This window comes from Mobula birostris, chromosome 27 (genome assembly GCF_030028105.1).
Source record: "Mobula birostris isolate sMobBir1 chromosome 27, sMobBir1.hap1, whole genome shotgun sequence".
Lineage (NCBI taxonomy): Eukaryota > Metazoa > Chordata > Chondrichthyes > Myliobatiformes > Myliobatidae > Mobula > Mobula birostris.
Window position 1 is genome coordinate 7,749,510 of NC_092396.1, and position 24,903 is coordinate 7,774,412.

Here is a 24,903-nt window from a genome sequence, read left to right on the forward strand (position 1 = left end):
AATAGGATGGTCGTGGACTATAGCCAGACCATCAATAGGTTCACGCAGCTGAACGCGTACCCTCTACCCCGCATCGCGGATATGGTCAATCAGATAGCACAGTACAAGGTGTACTCGACCATAGACCTAAAATCCGCTTACCATCAGCTCCCCATCCACCGGGAGGACCGCCCTTACACCACCTTCGAGGCGGACGGCAGGCTTTATCAATTCCTGCGCGTCCCCTTCGGTGTCACGAATGGTGTATCTGTCTTCCAGAGGGCAATGAACCGGATGGTGGACCAGTGCCAACTGAAGGCCACGTTCCCATATCTGGATAACATCACCATCTGCAGTCATGACCGGCAGGATCACGATAACAACCTCCAAAAATTTCTCCAAGCAGCCAACGCTTTCAATCTCACCTATAACAAGGACAAGTGTGTATTCCGGACCACCCGACTTGCTATCCCTGGATGTGTCGTGGAGAATGGAGTCATTGGTCCTGACCCCGACCGTATGTGCCCCCTGTTGGAACTCCCTCTTCCCAGCACCCTCAGAGCCCTCAAAAGGTGCCTGGGCTTCTTTTCATATTACGCCCAATGGGCCTCTAACTACGCAGACAAGGCCCGCGCAGCCTTCAGCCGCATAAAAGGGGACATTGCCAAAGCAGCAATGCATGCAGTGGATGAGGCCATTCCCTTCCAAGTAGAGAGTGACGCCTCCGACTTTGCACTGGATGCTACCCTCAACCAGGCGGGAAGACCAGTGGCGTTCTTCTCCCGTACTCTTCAAGGCCCTGAAATTTGGCACTCCGCGGTGGAGAAAGAGGCCCAGGCCATAGTGGAAACTATTAGGCACTGGAGGCACTATCTCACCAGCAAAAGGTTCACCCTGCTAACTGACCAGCGCTCAGTTGCATTCATATTTAATAGCCAACAGCGGGGCAAAATCAAAAATGATAAAATTCTGAGGTGGGGAATCGAACTCTCCACCTACAACTATGACATCATGTACAGGCCTGGGAAGCTCAACGAGCCCTCCGATGCCCTATCTCGGGGAACGTGCGCCAGCGCGCAGATCGACCGGCTATACGCTCCACATGCAGATCTTTGCCACCCAGGGGTCACCCGGCTTTCCCACTTCGTGAAAGCCTAGAACCTGCCTTACTCCCTTGAGATCAGGTCGATGACCAGGGACTGCCAAGTCTGCACAGAGTGCAAACCGCACTTCTACCGACCCGAAAAGGCACAACTCATCAAGGCCACTCGCCCCTTTGAGCAACTGAGTGTTGACTTTAAGGGCCCCCTTCCCTCCACCGACAGCAATGTGTACTTTCTTAACGTTATCGACGAGTACTCGCGGTTCCCCTTCGCCATCCCCTGCCCCGACACCACTACCACGTCAGTTATAAAAGCCCTGCACAAGCTCTTCATTCTGTTCGGATACCCATGCTATATCCACATTGACAGAGGGTCCTCGTTTATGAGTGACGAGCTGCGCCAATACCTACTGGCTAGGGGAATTGCAACTAGTAGGACCACGAGCTATGATCCCCGGGGGAATGGACAGGTGGAGAAGGAGAATGGCACGGTGTGGAAAGCCACACTCTTAGCCCTCAGGTCAAAGGGACTGCCGGTCTCCCGCTGGCAGGAGGTCCTTCCCGAGGCACTCCACTCCATCCGCTCCCTGTTATGCACGGCCACCAGTGCCACCCCTCATGAGTGGCCCTTTTCTTTTCCCAGAAAGTTGACTACTGGGACCACCCTACCAACTTGGCTGACGTCCCCGGGGCCAGTGCTGCTCCGGAAACATGCAAGAAGCAATAAATACTCCCCGGTGGTCAAGAGGTTTCACTTACTTCACGCGAACCCCCAGTATGCCTAGGTGATTTTACCTGATGGGCGGGAGGGCACGGTCTCCATCCGCGACCTGGCGTCCGCAGGAGCACCGGGCCCCTACCCTGAACACTCCGTGGTGACTATTGACCCCGTACCCACCGATGTATGTACCCACGAGACACCGCACACTCCAAGCCCTACACAGACACCACACGACACTCCCCTACTGAGTGCGACGCACACGCACGACGGATTAACAACGCCTAACATGCTGGCACCTCAAGTCAGGCCGGAGCCAGCACAACCGCCGTCACTGATGCAATTACCACTGGTGCTACAAAGATCACAGCGATGGACTCAACCGCCTGATAGACTTGACCTGTAAATATACTTGTTTTAAATATTGTCAGTCACTTCACCCTGTGGGACTCTTTTTAAAAAAAAGGAAGGGTGAATGTGGTAAACCATTTATATATTATAACTGGGTTAACTGGACATGCCCCTCTGCTGACTGCCTCTGTGGCTCCTCCCACAGGTCCTGTATAAAGGTGATTCCGCCTTGCCCCCCCCCCCCCCCAATCCGGGAGCAGACACTCAACATGGAGGTCGTATTGTACAGCAAATAAAAACCTTTCAGTATTTTACCCAACTTCAGTCTTTTGGAGTTATTGAAGGTGCTTCAGATTGTCTTGATGATTAATATAAATAAAACATATTTGTGCATCCATTTGTTGAGCTGACATTTGGTTCCTAGTGCCTCCATGAGGAACCAGTTAGCTTAGTTATGTTAAAGATAATGATTTCTGTATTGAGGGACCCTCAGAAGAGCAGTGTTTTTGGTTGATGACAGACCAGTGTAGTTAATACAGAGAAGATATCCAGTCAGTGAAAATCCATGAGCTAGAAATTTGGCTTTGATTGCTGGTCCTCATTTCTTGACTTGTGTTTTGCTGCTTAGGGAATTGAATATCATCATCATCATCATCAAGTGCCATGCCCAGTTTGAGCTTTGACTGCCACACACACTCCTGTTTCGGGTCAAGTGGATCAATTCATTGGTATTCATTTCCAGTTCTCTGGCTGCTGTCTCCATCATCATTTGTCTTTGCCTTCCTCTTGCTTTCTTCTCTTCGATCTTTCCTATAATTACCGTGCATTCTAACTCATCTTTCCTAATCACATGTCCAATGAAGTCTCGTTGCCTTTTCATGATCTCATACATTATTTCTCTTTTTGTGCATGCTCTGTTCATGACATCCTCATTAGATACTCGTTTCATCCATGATATTCTTTGCGTCCTCCTCAAAAACCACATCTCTGCTGCTTCAGTTTGTTTGCTCATGTTACTAGATATTGTCCAACATTCTGAGCCATACAACATAAGTGGATAAATGCAACATTTCAGTGCTCTGAGGCGGGTTGTCATGCTTAGTTTAGTGTTGGTCAGTATACTCTTCATTCTCATAAAGGTGTCTTTTGCCATCCCTGTTCTTCTTTTGATGTCTGTGTTGCACCTGCCATCTGATGTCACCCAGCTTCCTAAGTAGCAAAAGTTCTGTACTTGTTTTATGTCTTCCCCGTTTATTCTCAGCCTTCTTTTTGGATATCATCATACAGTCTGTCTTTTTGCAATTGATGACCCATTTTTGCACTTTCTTCAACAACTATATCAATTAAGTTGTGTAGTTCTTCCTCCGTACTTGCAGTTAACACAGTGTCATCTGCATATCCAAAATTATTGATGTTTTCACCACCAACCTTGATTCCCAAGATGTCTGTTATCTTTTGTAATATTGTTTCACTGTACACATTAAATAAATCAGGGGAGAAAACACACCCTTGTCTAACACCTCTCTTGATTTTCGTAAACTGACTCACTTCTCCATCTATTCTTACAGCGGCAGTTTGTTCCCAGTACAGATTTCTGATTAGGCGGAGGTCTTTCGAATCTAGATCTAGAGTTTCCTGTAATATTTCAAACAATTTATTGTGCTTCACTTAATCAAATGCTTTTGTGTAGTCGATAAAACAAATAGACAAATCTTTTTGCACTTGAGTAGCTCGTTCTGATAGTATCCTTAACATCAATATCGCGTTTCTTGTACCTTTGTCTTTCACAACACCACGTTGTTCTTTACCTATTTCAGCTTGTATCTTACTTTCAGCTCTTGTCATCAAAATTCTTAGAAGTATCTTAGTGATATGACTCACTAAACTTATGGTCCTATATAATTCACATTCTATTGAATATCAATAGGTTTAATGTCAGAGAAATGTATACAATATATATCCTGAAATTCTTTTTCTTTGCAAACATCCATGAAAACAAAGGAGGATATTCAGGGGGATATTGGGATGGACAACTCATATAAACTTCGTTTACCATGAGCAACTACAGAAGTTTTCTGCCCATCTTCAGTTTCTATTTCATTATATATTTAAATATGAAGAAATTGATTGTTAATGACGTAATCGTGCTTCTGCAGTTCAGGAACAAAGCTGCAGCAGTTTATAACCTTCAGTTAAACCTTCATTTTTTTCCTTTCATAAAAGGCTCTAGTGTTTGATTTATATATCGTTTCTCAGCTATTTGCAAACTACATTGTATATACTGAGATGATACACATTGAGCACCTTTATCTAAAAACCTCTGAAATCCAAAATTTTTTTTTTGAGCACTGATGTGACGCTACAAATGGAAAATTCCACAAGGCACTAAGAAGGTCCCCAGGCAATGTGCATGTCTCTGCACGCCAAACAGTTCTGAGAAGTGCACAGGTTATACTTTCATTATATTAATGTTGTGTGATAGATCTTGCTGTTAAGTACATGTGTGTAACGAACAAGTATAAAACAAAGACTGCTTATCAGTGACACATAAATTCAGAGTCGGGAATGATGGCAATGCCAAACAGCCACTGACTGTCCACCTGAGTGGCCGAGGTAGTGATAGTTTACCTTTCTGATGGTTCAATGTACATATTATTGTTTAACACACAAAATTATCAATATATTAGATAAAACTACCTTCAGGATATATGTATAAGCTATATATTAATTGCAGAGTTGGTGCCAGGCTTTTTTAAGCTAATTATAGGATGGCATCATTACCAGCAAGTCCAGTATATCTAACTGCACCCACGCTTGCTTTATAGGGCAGATCTGAAAAAAATGAAGTGTCATTCGTACTGCTTGGACCATGTGCATGTAAGGCCAGCTAAGTAAGGCAGCTAACCTTCTCAGAAACACATCAAACTGTCCTATGTAGATATGGTAGTCTCACTCTCACCCTTATTTAAACTTGGATTTTATTTCTTATTATTTAAATTCCTTAGCTGTCCTGGTGTAACTGAAGTCTTGTCTAGAGATAATTAGTCCAGAGTCTAGATGTCACCTAGTAACTTAACCATTGTGGTTCATACGAAAAGCGCAAAATGTATTGAGAGTGAAGACTGGGTCTGATCAGATGCTACTGAGGAACAATGGAACTAATCAGCACTGTTGAAGAACTTGCAGTGTGGTAAAGGGACAATGCTTATGTTTTTCAAAAGCAGACTACTTCAGAAAAATATCTTGAGTGTGGAGGTTACATCTTCTAAATTGACTTGCAGCCTACTGCTTACTGGTGCACCACGTTATCTCTATGTATGTGTTTGCATGGGTCGTCTTGCATCATCTTGGACAGTGATGCTCTCACTAATGCCTACCTCCATTTTTCCCTTGATCATCCCTATCCGTGGTCCTCTCCATGGTCCCAAGCCCTCCCTCTTTAGGCAGGATGGCCCAAAGGTGGATTCCTGATCCCGACCCCAGCGGTGCTTTAATAGAAGTGATGTATATTGCAGTGGTTCAGATTCCTAAGTTAGTCACGTATTCATGTTGGAAACAAATGCAGTCAGTTCCATTTCTGAGCTTACTACAGCATAGATTTTAATGAAGGTATAGTTTTCTTCTCTTCTCTGCTTTGTGATCTCAGCCAGTGATAGGGAAGATTGTGGGGGAGGGAACTGTGACTTAAAACTATTTAGGTAGGTGCTGGAGCCCTGGCGCTGGATGAGTGAGATCAGCATTTTCCCCTAGTTTTTCTCTGACCAGTAAACTCAAGAATAATGGATAACTTAATGTGATTCAGGCATGTCAGCAACAGGCAGTGAACGGCTTGGTGGTTTCCTTAGATGCAGGAAAGGCCTTTGATCGTGTCGAATGGCCTTTTTCTCACTTTAGAACAATTTGGTTTGGGCAATAATTTTATTAAGTGGGTGAAGGTTCTTTATAATGACCCTTTGGCTGCGATTCTCACTAATGGTATTAGGTCAGATAATTTTAGTATTCTGAGGGGCAGCCTGCTGGGCTGCCCTTTATCACCACTACTTTTCACACTAGTGATCGAGCCATTGGCTGAGGCTATTCAGCGAGACCCCAAAATATCTGCTTCAGATATAGGACTAAAGTCACATAAAATTACATTGTATGCGGATGACCTAATTTTCTTATCAAACCCTGCTGTATCAGTGCACCATATTATACAATGCATCAATTCATTTAGCGCCTTTTCAGGTTATAAAATAAATGTTACTAAATCAGAGGCTATGCCTCTGAGGAATCTGCAGCAGGTACCTGACACAGGGTGTTTTCCCCTTTAAATGGTCGCAGACAGGTTTTGTTTACTTAGGCCTATTTATCACACCTACGTTTGATCCATTGTTCAAAGCTAACTTTACACAGTCATTTGACAAAATCAAACAGGATCTTGAGCGATGGAGCACTCTTCCCATTTCTTGGCTTGGCTGACTATCCTTGCAAAATGAACATTCTTCCTCATCTGTTCTACCCAATACAAATGATTCCAGTCGTTTTTACCCAACAAATATTTAAAAAAAATAAATGGCTGGTTTGTTTCTTTCATCTGGAACAAAAAAAGACCCTGTATTAAAATGTCTAAGTTACAGCTTCCCAGTAGTCTAGGGAGTCTGAATTTTCCAGACATCAAAAAATATCAATTAAGTTCCTTTTTATCATATGTGGTTGACTGGGTTTGCAGGGACCCCTCCTCAATTTGGCTAGACATTGAAACTGCACAAGCAAAATGCCCTCTTATTAATTTGCGTTTCCTCAATAAGATGAAACTAACTAAGGAATATTGTTGCAATCCAATAACAATTAATACAGTCAGGGGTTGGAGGGCGGTGTGACAAATTGAGGGCAACACAGCAAAAATATCACACTTCACTCCAATAACTGGCAGTCCAGATTTTCAACCTGGCATAATGGATTCTGGATTTAAACTTTGGATTTCTGAGGGTATTTTCCATCTAGGAGATTTGTTTGATGAAGGAACAATGATGTCTTTTAGTCAAATAGTACAGAAATTTAACATACCCAACGAGGATCTTTTTTGTTTCTTTCAGATAAGAGATTATATACAAAAAAAAATCATTAACTGATTTCTATAGTTCTGACATAGAAAAGAGGGTGTTTTGTTCTAAGGGTGAAAGTACTTTTTACAGCATCCTGAGGGAATATTCTTGTGGAGAGGCCGAGCAGCTGGGAAGGGTTTGGGAGGAAGAGCTGGGAGTAGAAATTACAGCTGAAACATGGGAAGACATCTGTGATAATGCAAAGAAAATTTCACTTTGTAATAGAACTAAACCATTGCAACTCAAAATTCTGCATAGAGCCCATCTGACTCCAGATCGTGTCTCGAAATTTAAGACGGGTGTTCCTCCAATGTGTTCTAAGTGTGAAGTAAATACTAAAACCTTCACCGACTGTTTTTGGACTTGTCCCAAACCTCAGGCATACTGGAGTGATATTTTGGGGTGAAATGGAAAAGATTCTGAAGATGGAGCTTGAACTGGACCCAGTGTCTTTTCTCTTAGGCCTACCCAGCAGTCGTATTATTAATGCACATCAGAAAAAACTTGTTAACATCCTGACTTTTTGTGCGAGGAAGAACATTTTACTTTGAATATCCGATAAGGCCCCTGGACTGTTTGGTTGGCATAAATTAATCATGGAGTACATTCCTTTGGACTTTTTGACATGTATGGTACACTCAAAAACAAACAGTTTTCATAAAACATGGCAATCTTTTCCACAGTATGTAGATATAAACCTGTCTGCTCTACTAATAAGGGCTTTTGTATAGGATGTTGTGGTGATGTCTGTATTTTGATGGAAGTGTTCTGATTGCTGATATCTGTGAGGGGAAGAAATGTAAATGTATCTGGAAGTTGTAAATTTTGTTATGCTGAGCAAAAAAAAATTTTAAACAGAATAGTGGATTAAAGACTACAACAAATGACAGTTTGTAGGGCACTCTCTGATCCATTTACTATTTACTTTGGAGGTCCCAAGAATTGGATTGTCAGTAAACCTGGGCTTGGAAAGGATGGTTTAGTGCTGCTTTGGACCAAGTTGTGTTAAGCCATGGCTGAATCAACTCTTTTCTTTTAAACATTTTTACCAGCTGCTCTGATCCCATAGCTTATGTCCTCTGAATTAAACCGGTTATTCTAACAGTTATCGTGCTGTTTTTTCGCAATTCACTGCTGAAGCAGTTGTATATTCATGATTGCAGCTGTCAGTGCAGAGATTGGCCTGTTGTTATCTCCCATCCCAGAGGCTATGGAAAGATTGTGTGGATTGTGTTGACCAACTGCTTAAAGTCTCCTCTGTTCAGTGTTAGAAGTTGACAAATGTGATAGTAGAAGTGGTTTGTGTGAAAGTGCTTTTGTTTGTACCATTTGTGTGAATAGAAAAGACCTTTTATTACATAGTTACATTTAGCTTTTTCTTGTTTGATCCACGTAACTACTTTCTTAAATGAATCTCCTCCCATGTACTCATAACTGCAAAAGTTAGGATATACAGAATGCCAGAATTGGAGAAACAAGGTTTGATAAATTTGTGCAACAGTATAGCCAGATTTATTAACTATGCATTGAAAGGGCATTGAGACACGCCTGAGATTTTAATTATAAGGAAGTCTAAGGTGGGGTGTAGTGAACAGTGAGAAAAGCTATCAAAGCTTGCAGTGTGATTTGGACCAGCTGGAAAAATGGCAGAAGGAATTTAATTCAGATAAATGTGGTGTGTTGCACTTTAGGAGAACAAACCAGGTTAGGACATGCACAGTGAATGATAGGGCACTGAGGTGAGTGGTAGAACAAAGGGAGCTGGAATACAGACCAATAGTTTCCTTGAAATAAATCAGACCATTGAGTACGAGAGTTGAGATGTTATATTAAAGTTGTAGAAGGCATTGAGGCCAATTTTGGAGTATTATGGTCTTCTACCTACAGAAAATATATAACTAAGCTTAAGAGTGCAGAGAAAATTTACAAGAATGTTGCTGGACCAGAGTTATAGGGAAAAATTGAATGGGTTCGGACTTTATTCTCTGGAGCACTGGAGAGTGAGGGGAGATCTTAGGTATACAAAATTTAAGGGTATAGACAAGGTAAATACATGTGAACTTTTTCCCCTCGGGTTCAGTGAGACTGGAACTAGATGTCATGAATTTAGGGTGAAAGATGAACTGTTTCAGTTGAAGGGCGAAGATCCCTGGGGAACTTCTTCACTCAAAGGGTGGTGTGTGTGTGGAATGAGCTGCCATCAGAAATTGTGGGTGTGGGTTCAATTGCAATATTTAAGATAAGTTTGAAAAGAAACATGGATGGAATTAGTGTGGAGGGCTAAGATCAGGGTGCAGGTAGATGAGACTAGGCAGAAAAACAAGTGGGCATGGACTAGATGAGCTGAAGGGCATGTTTCTGTGCTGTAGTACTCTGATTCTTAAATTGAAAGCCACAGATGGATTATAAATTAAAATTGGATGGAAAATAATTTCACCATTAGAATATAAAAATTGAAGAGAAAAATATAAGTTAACAAGTGCTATAAGTAATTCAGGAGAAGCTTTACTGTTCACAGAGCAGTGGAGTATAGCATTTCTTGTCATGTGGCTATACTGTATGTTCTGTTTAATGTTCACCTGAGGAATAGAACATTACTGCATTTGGTGTCTTAGAGCATTACAGCACAAAAACAGGCCCTTCAGCTCATCTAGTCCACACAGAATTGTTATCTTGCCTAGTCCCATTGACTTGTACCTGGACCATAGCTCTCCATGACCTTCCCATCCATTTACGTATTCAAATTTCTTTTGCAGTCAAACCTGCAATCACCACCTGTGCTGGCAGCTTGTCCACACTCGCGCCACCCTCTTGAGTAACAAAGTTTCCCCTCAGGTGGCCCTTACATACTTTGCCTTTCACCTTAAGCTATTATCTTTAGTTTTAGTTTCACCCTACCTCTGGAAAAGGCTTGCTTGCGTTTACCCTAGCTATACCCCTTGTAATTTTATATACCTCTATCAAATCTCCCTTCATTTTCCACGCTCCAGGGAATAAAGTCCAAACCTATTTGACCTTTCCCTATAACTCAGAATCTCAAGTCTTGGCAACATCCTTGCAAATTTTCTCTGTATTCTTTTAATCTTCTTGATATCTTTCCTGTGGCATCATTAGCTGAATTGTGTTATGTTCTATAGTGAGGAGTAATATAGGCCAAATTATTGGCTGTCCAAATTTAATGCTAATTATTTGCAGCAATGCAGTCTACCAGTGCGTTTTTGCCTCCTCAATTTGGGTTGAAACTTGAATCATCATAGTAGTAATAAAGGTCAAACACTTTTGGTCTACAAATGCAGTAGAGACTCCCCTAACTGTTGTTACTTGTAGACAGGCATTCCATGCTGTGGAAACTGCCAATAGTATTATGATTCATCTGGGAAAAAAAAATGCATTGCTGGAGAACACCCAGTTCCCCTGAAGTAATGTAAATACATACTCCATAGGAAGCAGCAAAGACTTGAAATCATAGAGTCATAGAACACTACAGCATAGAAACTGGCCCCTTGGCCCACCTAGACTGTGCGGAGCTATTTATCTGCCTAGTCCCTTCAACCTGAACCCAGACCATAACCCTCCATACCCTTGTCATCCATATACCTATCCAAATTTCTTTCTGTTTCCCTTAACCTTTTTAGCTTTCACCTTTAACCTTTGACCTTTAGTTCCAGACTGGCCTAACCTCAGTGGGACAAAAAGCCTGCTTACATTTCCCAGGTCTATACCCCTTATATTTAAAGAGTCCAGGAAAGAAAAGTTGGCAAAAAAAATCTATAATCAAGGAGCTTCTGCAGTAGTATGTTGAAGTACCCTCAGGCGTTGTGGAGGGTCATGAGGTCACCTCATCGCCACCACCACCTTGACGTGATTAAGAATTGACATTAAAGACCGATGTTGACATGAAAGTGCTTTGGTCCCATGTTCAGCTCTGGTTATTAAAACAATTATCTTGAAGTGAATTCAGAAAGATCCTGCATTCAGTGACTGGTAGAATCAGTTTTAATGAAGACAGGTTTTCTTTCTCATCTGTACTGGTTTGAATAAATCAGTTTTATGCCTTTGAGTTGTCAAAGCTGGTGTTCAGATTTATGGAGCTAATTAAAGCAAATATGAACTTGATCTCTCTGATAATGAGAACAAATCAAAATAGGTGAATAAAAGGACATGGAGGCCAAAGCCTCCAGGAACTGTCTATAGTGCTGGGAGAACAATTTCATCACTCTCGGCTGTAGATTTTCAGTCATTTATTTGCCTCATAGCTATCAATTTCTATGGTTTTTTTTTGCAGAAAGAAGCCAACCCATGTGAAGGTGAACTGCTGGTTCTGCAATCAAGATACAACCGTACCCTATGGGAACAGAAACTGCTGGGATTGTCCAAACTGTGAGCAATACAATGGCTTCCAAGAGGTTAGATTCCTAGCACATTTTCAGCACCGTTGTGCATCAAGCAACTTAGAAAACATGTTTTTTGTCACCTTAGGTTTCTCTTTGACAGAAAAAATGGCACATTTGATGTTGCTTGTTGTGGGCGGCATTACCTAACTCATTGCCTCTTGCATTGGTCAGAGTTTAGCATGGGGTAACACCTTTTCCATAAATATCCACAGTTCTTTTTACTGTTTGAGGTGCAGTTTCTCTTCAATATTTAAAAAAAAAATCCCTAAAACAATAGGTTGCAAGTTGGGCTTAACCAGAATGCACTCAAAGTTCAAAATCCAGTTCTGTCAAGTACAGAAGGAATTAAAAGAATCAAATAACTAATTTCTAGCTTACCTAGAAATTATTGGAGTCTACAAATGTTTTTAAATTACTAGATAAATAAGGACTGATGGATTCACTATTGAATGAAGAATTGGGTCTGCAAAGAGAGGGTATAATTACCTCCCCATGACAATCAATATCATTCCTGGATGGAGAGCGAGGTGTCTCCCAGTGGAAGTTGGTTGTAGGGGAATTCGCAGCCCGTTCCTTAGCTAGAGCCTTCAGCAGTTTGGGCATGGAGGGAGAGAGGAAGAGGAGAGCCATCTGCAGTACCACCGATGCGGCAGAGAGGGCCTCAAGATGGCTGTGGCTCAAAAGAGGGGAGTCATAAGTAGCTAGCCATCTGGACACAAGCTGGGGTCTGATCAGCCCTGGCAGGGTCACCTGGAGGAGGTTGTATGATGTTGAAAGACCCGAAACACCCGATGATTCCAGGAACATCACTGAAGATGTGTCCAGAGGCATCAGTAGATGTATGTACATAGCCATCATTAAGTCCCACCTCATTGTAGACTGGTAAATTGATCATTAAGGTAAGCCTGAGGGTGTGTTCTGTGGCGAATGACATGCTCCCAGTTTTCTCAGAAGTTTATACCATCAGAAAGCAAAGCACTGGAATACTTTGAGTTCTATTGTTGGAGCTATTCTGAGCCAGACGAGATATTTGCATCTGTCTAGGACAAAGCAGCAGCTTTATTAGCACCTTAACCACTGATTTCCAGTGTGCCTGATCTACACTATAACATTAACTTGCCATGGCTTCTTTTTCAGTACCTCCAAAGAGATGACCTCTGTCAGTTTAAATGGGGGAAGAAAAAAGCCAGTACAAATCTTCCTTCAAGTCATGTGCCATCTGAATTCAGAATTATATTGCAGTTTCTTCAAAAAAAGTGGTGTTAAATCCTAGGAGTTCCCCTGCAGTAGTATTTCCGAAGTACTTCACCATAGTCATTGCAGGAGGTCATGAATAGTAACTGCTACCCTTGGCATCTTGGCATGAATGAATGTAAATAAATAATGATTTTGTATCCTAAGAAATGTACCACATGGTTGAATTGTAGGATCTTTCTGACTGAACTAAAATGTCTTTTCTCTTGTTGAATAAATTAGTTCTCTGTCCTTGAAGTTAGAATTTGCACAAAAGGTCAAGATGTACATGCTGGAACCAGTCAGCTTGTTGAGATGAACCTGCCTTCAGTGAAGCATCAGAATTAAATGCAGTAGAATTGTTGAGTGCCTGATGTGGGATCTAAAGCTACCTGGCATCTTGTGTATATAGCACTCCACTCAGCTAAATAATCAGTACCTTTTTAACCTAACTTGCAATGAGCAGCTTGTGATAAATGACCCAACCAAATTCATGGTGATTTAATGCTGATTTACTAAAATTTGTCCAGTGTTTAGTGTATAACAATGTTATGTTTTCTTTCAGAATGGTGATTACAATAAGCCAATCCCTGCTCAGTATATGGAGCATTTGAACCACATGGTGACCAGCTGGGCCACTCCTTCACAAGCCTCCAAAATTCAGCAATGGCCAAATGGGCAAATTCTCTTCTGCAAAAAATGCAACAACAACCAGCCTCTGAAGATCAAGCAATTGGCTTCCTTTGTGCCCAGAGATGAAGTAAGTATTTCGTATCCAGTATCTAAATGTTATATTGTTTAACATACCCATTGTAAATTTTGATTTGATTCTCATTGACTCAATTTGATTTTAAATAATGCTTGTAGGGCAGCAAAATGACATTTCCAGATCACCAACATTCAGTCACATCAGTAGATTGTCAGATAATCAAAAACTTGATCATCTGTGGAAGATTTTAAATAATAAAGGAGAACAGAAGGGTTGAAAGGTTTAGGGAGAAAATTCTGGCGCTTGGCATGGTTGAAGGCAAAAATGAAGAAGCCATTATTGGAGCTGGAAGAGGTTAAAAATGGGAAGAATGAAGGTATGCATGTACACTTTATACTTCATTGTTGCCAAACAATTGATACTACAGCGTACAATCATCACAGCGATATTTGGTTCTGCGCTTCGCGCTCCCTGGATTACAAATTGATAGTAACTAATAAAAATTTAAATTATAAGTCATAAATAGAAAAGGGAAAGTAAGGTAGTACAAAAAAAAACCGAGAGGCAGGTCTGGATATTTGGAGAATATAGCCCAGTTCCGGGTCAAGATCGGTTCAGCAGTCTTTTCACAGTTGGAAAGAAGCTGTGCCTAAATCTAGCCGCACGTGTCTTCAAGCTCCTGAGCCTTCTCCCGGAGGGAAAAGGGATGAAAAGTATGTTGGCTGGGTGAGTTGTGTCCTTGATTATCCTGGCAGCACTGCTCCGACAGCGTGCGGTGTAAAGTGAGCCCAAGGGTGGAGGATTGGTTTGTGTGATGTGCTGGGCTCTGTTCACAATCTTCTGCAGCTTCTTCCAGTCTTGGACAGGACAACTTCCATACCAGGTTGTGATGCACCCCAGAAGAATGCTTTCTACGGTGCATCTATAGAAATTAGTGAGGGTTTTAGGGGACAGGCCAAATTTCTTTAGTTTTCTCAGGAAGTAAAGGTGCTGGTGGGCCTTCTTGGCAGTGGACTGTGCTTGGTTGGACCAAGTCAGGTCATTTGTGATATTGACCCTGAGGAACTTACAGCTTTTGACCTGTTCCACTTGCACACCACTGATGTAAATGGGGTTGTGCGGTCCGCTACTCCTTCTGAAGTCAACAACCAATTCCTTCGTCTTGCTGACATTAAGGGATAAGTTACTGTCTTCGCACCATGCCACCAGGTTCTTAATTTCCTCTCTACTCAAACTCAAACCCGAGATACGGCCTACAATTGTGGTGTAATTTAATTTGAAATGCTCAAAATTTAACAAACAGGAGAATGCCTTTGGCTCAGAGCACTGAAGGTGAGACTAAGCATGAGCTAGGGAATGGGGCAGCAGGGGAACAGACCTTTCTCAACCACTGTCTGCGCCAGCTATAATACTAATCTAAACCTGCTCATGGTTCATATCCCTTCATGTCTGCCTAGATGCCTTTTAACTGTTGCTACTGTATTTTTTTTACCATCACCCCTGTCAATGATTTCTAGTCCTACCATAGTTCTACCATTTGTGTGTTTTAAAAAAAAACTTGCCTCATGTTTCTTTTAAACTCTTCTTCTTTAACCTTAAACTTATGCCTTCTATCATTTGACATTTCCACCCTATCTGTGCCTTTTATAATTTTATATACTTCTATCAGGGCACTCCAAAGTAAAAAAAATTCCGAGTTTGGCTAACCACTTTTTTTTATAGCTGATGGACACAAATTCAGAACCTCACCTGCACCCTGTCCAGATCCTCCACACTTCCCTTAGTGTGGGAACAAGAACTACACAGAATACTCAAATGTGATCTCGACAGATTTTTATAAATCCTCAACAGAACTACTATACTTCATACCCAATGCCCTGACTGATGTAGGCAAACAGGCCATTTGCCTCTTTTGGTCCACTTGTGTCACCACATTTGGGGAGCTATGGACTTGTAAGTATTAATGTACAGAAGGATCTTGGGTACAAGACTCCTACCATTTACTGTATATTTGCATTTGACCTCTCAAAATGCATCACCTTATACTTGTCCAAATTGAACTCCATCTGTCATTTCTCCGTTCTAAATACCAGCAGGTCTGCTACGGTACACCATATACTTTAACAAGCTTTATCACGATCTATAACTTTTCTAATCTTTGTGTTATCTGCAAAATTGGACCAACATTTTCATCCAAATCATGAATGTATGTTACAAGGATCAGTTACAAGCACTGATCTTCATGCAACACCACTGGTCATAGACCTCTAGTCAGAAAAACAGCCACTTACCAATAGCCTCTGTCTTCTATGACCAAGCCAATTTTGGATCCAATCTACCAACTCAGCATGGATTTCATGTGATTTTAATCTTTTGGGTCAGCCTGCTATGAGGGAACTTGTCAAAAGCTTTAAGGTCTACGTAGACAACATCCACTACCCTATCCTCATCAGTCATTTGGATGACAACAATTATGGGAAGGCAGAGCAACGGTAGTTTTCCAGAACTGCATTGAAATAGGCAAGACTAGATTTGGATACACAGATAAGAGTGGGCTGAGTCAGTGTTTGCGTTTGGAGTCTTATGGAGGGTGGAATCGGCTTTCTTGGTGATTGTCTAGTTGTGTGTCCTGAAGCTCAACAGAGGAAAATTATTAGTACCCAGGTTGCAATTATAATGGCAGGTGTTTCTTTCTGAAGAGAATTCCTGCTTGTACATTGCTGGATACCAAGCAAGCAATATCAAAATTTAGATAGAGTGAAGAGAAATTATAAAGGCAATTTTGTTTTAAGATTATTAGGATTTCACAAAATTGTAGCTTTCATTTGGATTAATTTACAATTGTGTCTGGGTTTTATGCCCTTGTGTAAAAAGAATTAGGGTGGCATAGTATCGGTGACCCAGGTTCACTTCCAGTTGCTGTTTGTAAAGAGTTTGTACGTTCTTCATGTGGCTGCGCAAGGTTTCCTCACATGTTCCAAAGATGTACTGATTGGTAGGTGAATTAGTCATTGTACGTTTGTAAGTTGTCCTGTGACTAGGCTAGGATTAAATCGGGAGTTGCTGGCCGGCATTGCTCGAAGGGCCGGAAGGGACTACCCCACATTGTATCTCAATAAATAAATAATTTATAATCTTTAAATTCATAATTAAGTCATAATGCAAATGTTTGCTGTGATATGGCAGCATTGTTCTTTTACCAAACATTAAAATGGGAGTTAAAGTTTGGTATATCTGCAAACACTTTAACATAATGTACAGATAAAGGAAGATTTTATTTCTCCTGTTTTTTTATTTAAATGCAATTGTGAACAATAGCCAGATCAGAAATGCTGATCAAGTCAACTAGTTCCCAAAGAGATCTCTGATAGGCCAGTCAGATGGTTCACTGCTGCTCAGCGATAGAACACAAAAAAGTCATATGTACAATTAAAAATTTTTAATTTAATTTACAAATGTTTATTATGCCGATAATGTGCATTTTTTTTAAGGTGCTGACAAGTGGTAAATTTTTGAAGACTCATAGGACAAATGCTGTTGCCGGGAACTATATATGAATTGCTTGCATCCTTAGTATTTTGTTTTGAATGATGCATTAGTTTTGAAAAAATTCATTAATCTTTGGCTTGCAGTGACATTTATATTACAGCAGAGGGTGCTGTATTGTAGGTAAGTGGTGACAGGGCTAAAGTTTGATATAGTGCGGTTGATTCCTAACGGGGGTGGTTACGTGTCCTAAAGGTGTGGTTAGGGCAAATAGAAGTTGATGGGGAGTGTTCAGGATTCATGGTGGGGGGGGGCAGTAGGCAGTACCCTAACTTGAGGCACAAGACCTCAAGCAGACACTTCCAAAAAAAAAAGAGTTACTGGAACACAGGAAGAACCATAGTTCTGCGGGTGGTGAGCACTCATTTTCACAATGCTTCTGAAAATTAGCAATCTCATCTGATCTTACCAACTAAACAGACATTATTGGGGGTGCATAAATTAGCAACCAGGTGCCCAACAGTTCCCCTTGACTCACAGCACAGCACGAGGTCATGCAATTTAACAGTTGATAAGTCAAGTACACCCTTACAACTTTCTCCACAGATCTGAAGAAAACATGTTGCACAATGATACAGCACTGGCCGGAACCAAACAGTGAAATAAAGCCATCGTTCCATCAGTGTCAACTCACTACTGTTCTGCATCCAATAGGCTTTCCCAGTTTGCTAATTTTTTAATTTTAATTTAGCCCCGTTAATGATGGATAAATGCGTACGGCATGATCTGAGTCTGAAGGCGGTGAAGCCTTGATTTCTATCCTGCTAAGAAACAGAAACTACAAAAAGTGCATCAATACAATGTTAAGTACTTGGAGTAAGGTTTTATTCTATTCCTGTCAGATCAGTGATGCCTCGTGTCTTATTTGTAACGCTGTACTGTCTAATGAAGCCACAAAACCATCAAGATTGCAGGAACACTTCTGTAAAAGACACTGTGGAAAGGCTACTTATGATATTACTTGGTTCTAGAAGATGAAGGAAGCATTTGAAAAGTGTTGCGCACTCAAGTCATTTGCCTAGAAAACTAAAAATGACCTTGATAGATTCTCTTTTGCCAAAAGTTTAAAAACTATGATGAGATCAAAATGTATATTGAGGATAAAAATATTCTGATTAGAAACATGATTTCTTGTGCAACAGATGGAGCACCATATATGACAGGTCACCATACTGGTTTAGTGGCAATTATGAAAGAGAAATTCCAAATCTGTTTGCAGTATATTGTCATTAATTGTCAATATCTCGTACCAAAAACCTCAACCACCGACTTTTTTCAAGTGTGACTCTTGTAATATCGGCTATCAACAAATTTAAAGCGCATCCATTGGATAACAGAATATTTCACCAGTTATGGCAAAGTAACGATGAAGAGTTTGAATGCTTCTTCACACTGAAGTTTGCTGCTTAAAACATTTCTTTGAGCAAAAATTCAACTGGTGTCAAAAAGATCAAAGTTGACAAGTGCTTGGGAAACAATATTAAACTAATCTGTGGAGAGGAGGCATATCTAGCCAAACTATATGACAAAATGAACATTCTAAATATGAAACTGAAGGGTGAGAATTTCGATTTAATCCAGGCAAAAAGTGCAGTGTCCATTTTTATTGGAAATATATAAGCAAAACACTGGGAGAAGAATGTTCTCAGTTTTCCTGCATGGAAAGTATGGCACTGTCTTTTACAGATGGTAATTTGCAAGACTGTTGATTACACCTGCAGTCGCAGAAGAAGGATTTTCAGAACCAATTCAAGGATTTGAACAATCTAGAAGTTTTGGACTGGGTAACTAACTTACTTGCAAGGTTGAAGAACAGATAAAGAACTTGTAAGAAGAAATTATTGAAATTCAGAATGATGAAGAAGCAAAAATGTTTTTCAAAAATGTCGGCTTTTGTGGTGTGTGGCTGCACTGTCATACCAAGTTTCCTGGTTTTTGGAGAAGAGCCAAACTGCTCTTCATTGCATTTCCATCTCCCTACTTTGTTGAAAGAGGCTGCAGTGCAGTGAATCACTTACTCACAAAAAACAGAAACTGTTTGGGCATTGTTAATGCTGGGGCCTGAAGTTTTTGCTGTCATAACTTCAACCAGATATTTCAACTCTTTATCAAGTTCAAGGATCACATTGATACCAAAACTGTTGTACAGCGAGCAGGTATTATGTAAGCTAGATTTAAAGACGAATAAAAATTTAAAGTAGAGTCATTTTACTCTTGTTAGCATATGGTAGACATTTTTTAAACACTATGGGGGTGCCAGAAAATATATTGTGCCCAAGGGGGTGTTGGCAAGTATGAGGGTGCTTTAGAGGGGGAGGCGCTGGTAGGTATGAAAGTGCTTTGAAGGAGTGTTGGGCTAAAAAATGTTGGGATACGTTGGTGTAATGTTACAAGGAATGTGTAGTCAGTTTCTTTGTCAGTGTATTTAAGGTCTGCTTGCAGCTTTTTAATTATTTGAAGCCTACTCTGGTGTACTGATTATTGAGAAAGATTGGATTGCAGTCTTTGTGGAGATGAGTGTCATGCTTTCTGCAGATCTTGTTTTTGATTCTAAGTATTACCAACGTTTTGATGAAAGATCCTTAAACAAAAAGCTTATTTTTTTATTGGAAGATATCTGATTGTTTTGTTACTTCATCAGAAATGTTGGTTAAACAAAAGTACTTTTCTAATAAACTTACAAGCTTGTATTTGAGTGTGCATATTTTTAGTTAAATCTGGATGTTCACAAAATCAGCTGTAACACAGTAAGGGTCACAATGTATTGCATAAGATTATTACCCACAGATTTGAGACCAATTTGTGTAAAGAGACTGGGACAGTTACCCAAAGACTAGGTGAAATTGGTTGACTTTAAGGAGCCTCTTGGAGGAAAGGAAGGTGGGGAAGCTTTGGAGATTAACGATCTGGAATAATTGTTACATTTTTGAAAGGGATTATGGTGATACCATAAAGAGTTGAACAAAGGTGTTGCTGTTTACAAATCATGTTCTCAATATTTTTTTATTTGCATTGTTCATCTTTTGCACATTGATTGTTTATCAGTCTTTTCATAAATTCTATTGTATTTTCCCCATAAATGCCTGCAAGGGATGAATCTAAAGATAGTATGTATAGATAGTAAGATAGACATGTATATACTTTGAACTTAACTGCTTGCTATTATAGGCCTACAAGCACATGAGATGTGCGGGTCAATAGGAGAAGGTAACGAAAAGGACCCAGTTTGATCCAGTGAACTTGAGGATTCAGTTTGCAAAGTTCAGATGGGGTATGAAGTTGATCTATTTTTCTTGCTGGAAGTGGTAGTCTGTGGTGACTTTTTTGTGGTATAACACTGCGAGTGTTTTTATAAAGGACTTTTGCATCAAAGCATTTCTAATGTTCAGAATTTAAAGGGAAAAGACTGATTTGCTGTTCTTTAGCACCATTACTTTTGAGTCATCCCAAAATGTTTTAGAACTTTAAAAAGTTTTTGTTAAGAACAGGCCACTCGGCCCAACAAAGCTTGCCAAATTCCTATTGACATAGTCTGTTGAAATAACTATCAAGTTTAAATTTGAAAGTCTCTAAGGTACTACTCTCAACTACACAACTAGGTAGTTTGTTCCATGTGTCCACAACTCACTGTGTAAAGAAATGCTTTCTGGTGTTAGTCTGAAATCTCCCTTTAACCGGCCTCCACCTATGACCCCATGTCCTTGATGGATTAATTTTGAAGTAGCAGCTAGTACCTACCTTACTTATAACCTTAAAGATTTTGAACACTTCTGTCATGTCTCCTCTCATTCTATGTCTACTTAGCCTAAACAGATTTAATTCTTTCAATCCTTCTTCATAGCTCATCCCCTGCAAACCTGGAATGAGACTAGTCACCCTTCTCTGAATTCTCTCCAGTGCCTTCACATACCTCACACAATATGGAGACCAAAATTGTACTCAGTATTCAAGGTGTGGCCTCACGAGTGCATTATACAGCTTAAAGAGAATGTCTAGACTTGAACTTCACTGAGCGCATTATATAGCCCAACATTCTATTAGCCTTCCTGATTGCTTCTGTGCATTGGCTAGATGTTGATAGTGATGATTCTACCAGGACTCCCAAATCGTTCTCATACAGTACCCTTTTTAAATTGACCCTCCCCCCCCATTGTATTTTCATATCTAATATTTCTACTTCCTACATGTAATACTTTATATTTACTTACATTAAATTTCATCTGCTATTTATCTGCCCACGTCTGGATTTTGTTTAGCTCTAACTATATTGATTCTGCTGCCTGAACGTTATCAGCCCATCTCCCTAATTTTGTGTATCGGCAAACTTTGCTAGTTTATTTGTTATGTGCCTAACCAGATCATTAATGTAAATTAAAAAGTGGCCCTAAAACTGCTCCCTGTAGAACCCTACTTTTAACGTCTAGGTGTGAAAATGATCCTCTCACCATAACTGATTGTTTTCTGTTTTTGAGCCAATTCTTTGCCCATTTGCACATCTTACCCTGAATCTTTACCTCCTGTAATTTGATTATTAACCTCACCACTCAGGTCACCACTCAATGGTGAATGAGACCACTGTTAACTTTTCTATCTTTATGCGAATGTTGTCCCATTCTGAATTACTTAAATTCCGTAACCTAGTTGTTGAACCAGAGTAAATTACAGAAATAGGATGAATTCGGGTGGTCCAGTCAGCGGCAGGAGCATGCCACAGCGACGAGGTTTCTCGCAGGTTGGTGACGCTTGTTTAAAAGTACAGAAAGGACAAGCAGGGTGGCCATTGTTGGGAGTAGACCAGTGGTGAGAGTAGGAGTGTCAGGCTTTGGCTCAAAGGTGGCTTCGGCTCAGAAGAATTGGTTCTGGTTTTCTGTTAAGGTTCCCTTTTTCTCTTACTGTACCTGGCGTAGTAAATGGCCGTTGTGTGTTCTTTGTGCTGGATGTGGGAGTCCTTGGAGATTCAGAGTCTCCCAGGGACTTACATCTGCGTGAAGTGCATCCAGCTGCAGCTTCTAGAAGACCAACGTTAGGGATCTGGAGCGGCAACTGGATGACCTTCAGCTTGTACGAGAGAGTGAGGAGATAGTTGATCAGAGTTACACGGAAGTAGGTGCCCCTAAATTGCAGGTGGCGAGTAGCTGGGTGTCTGTCAGGAGAAATGGAAATGTGAATAGGCAGTTAGTGCACAGCACCCCTATGGCCATTCACCTCAATAATAAGTATATAATTTTGGATAGTGTTGTGGGGAATGACCTCCCAGGGGAATGCCATGGAGATTGGGTTATTGGGACAGGGCGTAGGTTTGTGGTGCAGAAGGAAAAGAGGGAGAAGAGGGGAGTTGTTGTGATAGGGAACTCAATAGTATGGGAACAGACAGGAGATTCTGTGGACATGAGGAGGACACCCAAATGGTATGTTGCTTCCCAGTTGTCAGGGTCATGAACGTCTTGGATCAGGTCCGCAGCATTTTGGAGGGGGAGGGAGAGCAACCAGATGTCTTGGTACATATTGGTACCAATGACATAGGAAGGAAAAACAGAGGTCCTGAAAAGAGATTTTAGAGAGCTAGGCAGAAAGCTGAGAAGCAAGACCTACAAGGGTAGTGATTTCTGGATTGTCTCCTGTGCCACACGCCAGTGAGGGTAGAAACAGGATGATTTGGCAGATTAATGCATAGCTGAGAAGTAAGTGCGGGGGTAGGGCTTCAGGTTCTTGGATCAATGGGATCTCTTCTGGGGAAGGTATGAGCTGTACAAAAGTGACAGGTTGCACCTGAACTCGAGGAGGACCAGTATTGTCATGGACAGGTTTGTTAGAGCTGTTGGGGAAGGTTTAAACTCATTTGGCAGAGGGGTGGGAACCAGAGTTAGGATGGATGGTATAAAAGTAAAGATAGTGTGCAGTCTGACTGTCAGGAAGGGCAGGCAGATGATAGGACAAAATTGCAGACAGCAAGGTTAATATCAGTGCATTCGGGATACAGAATCAAAAAGAGTAGCAAATACAGTACTCAAAGCATTATATCTCAGTGCATGGAGAATAAGAAATAAGGTGGATGATTTTGTTGCGTTATTACAGATCATCAGGTATAAATCATGGCTGAAGGATGATTGCACTTGAGAGCTGAATGTCCAGGGTTACCCATTATATCAGAGGGATAGGAAGGTAGTTAGAGGGTGTGGTGTGACTCTCCTGGAAAAGAATGGCATCAAATCAGAAAGATGTGACATAGGATCGGAAGATGTTGAATCATTGTGGGTTGAGTGAAGAAACTGTAAGTGTAAAAGGACCTTGATGGCAATTATATACAGGCCTCCCAACAGTCGCTGGTGTGTGGACAACAGATTAAAGTGGGAAATAGAAAAGTGGTGTCAAAAGGCAATGTTATGATAGTCATGGGAGGTCAATCAGGTTGGTAATGGATCTCAAGATGGCTATTTATAGTAGTTTGTCATTGAGCCTACTAGGTGACCAGCTATACTGGATTTGGTGTTATTTAATGAACCAGACGTGATTAAGGCAAAAGAACCCTTAGGAGCCAGTGATCACAATATGATTGAGTTCAACTTGAAATTTGGTAGGGAGAAAGTAAAATCTAACGTAGCAGTGTTTCAGTGGTGTAAAGGAAATTACAGTGATATGAGAGAGGAGTTGGACAAAGTAAATTGGAAGAAAATGCTGGCAGGAATGACAGCAGAGCAACAATGGCATGCGTTTCTGGGAAAAATGAGAAAGGTGCAGGATAGATGTATTCCAAAAATGAAGTACTCAAATTGCAGAATAGTACAACAGTGGCTGACATGGGAAGTCAAAACTAATGTAAAAGCAAAAGAGAGGGCATACAACAAAGCAAAAATTAGTGAGAAGATAGAGGATTGGGAAACTTTTAAAATCCTGCAGAGGGCAACTAAAAGAACCATTAAGAGGGAAAAGATGAAATAGGAAATCAAGCTAGGAAACAATATCAAAGTAGATAGTAAAAGCTTTTTCAAGTACGTACAAAATAAAAGGGAGATGAGAGTGGGTATAGGACTGCTAGAAAATGAGGCCGGTGAAATAATAATGGCAGACAAGGAGATGACAGATGAACGAAATGAGTATTTTGCATCAGTCTTCACTGTGGAAGACACTGACAATGTGCCACATGTTGAAAGGTGTGAGGGAAGAGAAGTGAGTGCAGTTACTATTACAAGGGAGAAGGTGCTCAAAAAGTTGAAAGACCTAAGGGTACACAAGTCACTCGGACCAGATGAACTGCATCCTACAGTTCTGAAAGAGGTAGCGTTAGAGGTTGTGGAGTCATTTGAAATGATCTTTCAAATATTATTGGACTCTGGCATGGTGCCAGATGACTGGAAATTTGCAAACATCACTCCACCCTTTAAGAAAGGAGGAAAGCAGAAAAAAGGAAATTGTAGACCAGTTACCCTGACCTCAGTGGTTGGGAAGATGTTGGAGTTAGTTGTTAAGGATGACGTTATGGAATACTTGGTGACATAGGACGAGATAGGACAAAGTCAATATGTTTCCTTAAGGCAAAATCTTGCCTGACGAACCTGTTGGAATTCTTTGAGGAGATTACAAGTAGGATAGATAAAGGGGTCATGGTGGATTTTGTATATTTGGACTTTTAGAAGGCCTTTGACAAGGTGCCACACATGAGGCTGCTTACTAAATTAAGAGCACATAGTATTAGAGGAAAGTTACTGGCATGGTTAGAGCATTGGCTGATTGGTATGAGGCAGTAAGTGGGAATAAAAGGATCTTTTTCTGGTTGGCTGCCAATG

General features: G+C 40.9%; 1 protein-coding gene across 6 annotated transcripts in view; it reads left to right on the forward strand.

Annotated features, from left to right (window-relative positions):
* Positions 1-24,903, forward strand: part of tmem201 (transmembrane protein 201) — a 184,835-nt gene that overhangs the window by 9,458 nt on the left and 150,474 nt on the right. For all 6 annotated transcript variants that reach the window (XM_072245174.1, XM_072245173.1, XM_072245172.1 and 3 more), the window contains exons 2-3: positions 11,523-11,643; positions 13,430-13,624. In XM_072245174.1, the coding sequence (XP_072101275.1) occupies positions 13,466-13,624 (159 nt within the window). In that variant the 5' untranslated portion in view covers positions 11,523-11,643; positions 13,430-13,465. The remainder of the gene's footprint in view (positions 1-11,522; positions 11,644-13,429; positions 13,625-24,903) is intronic.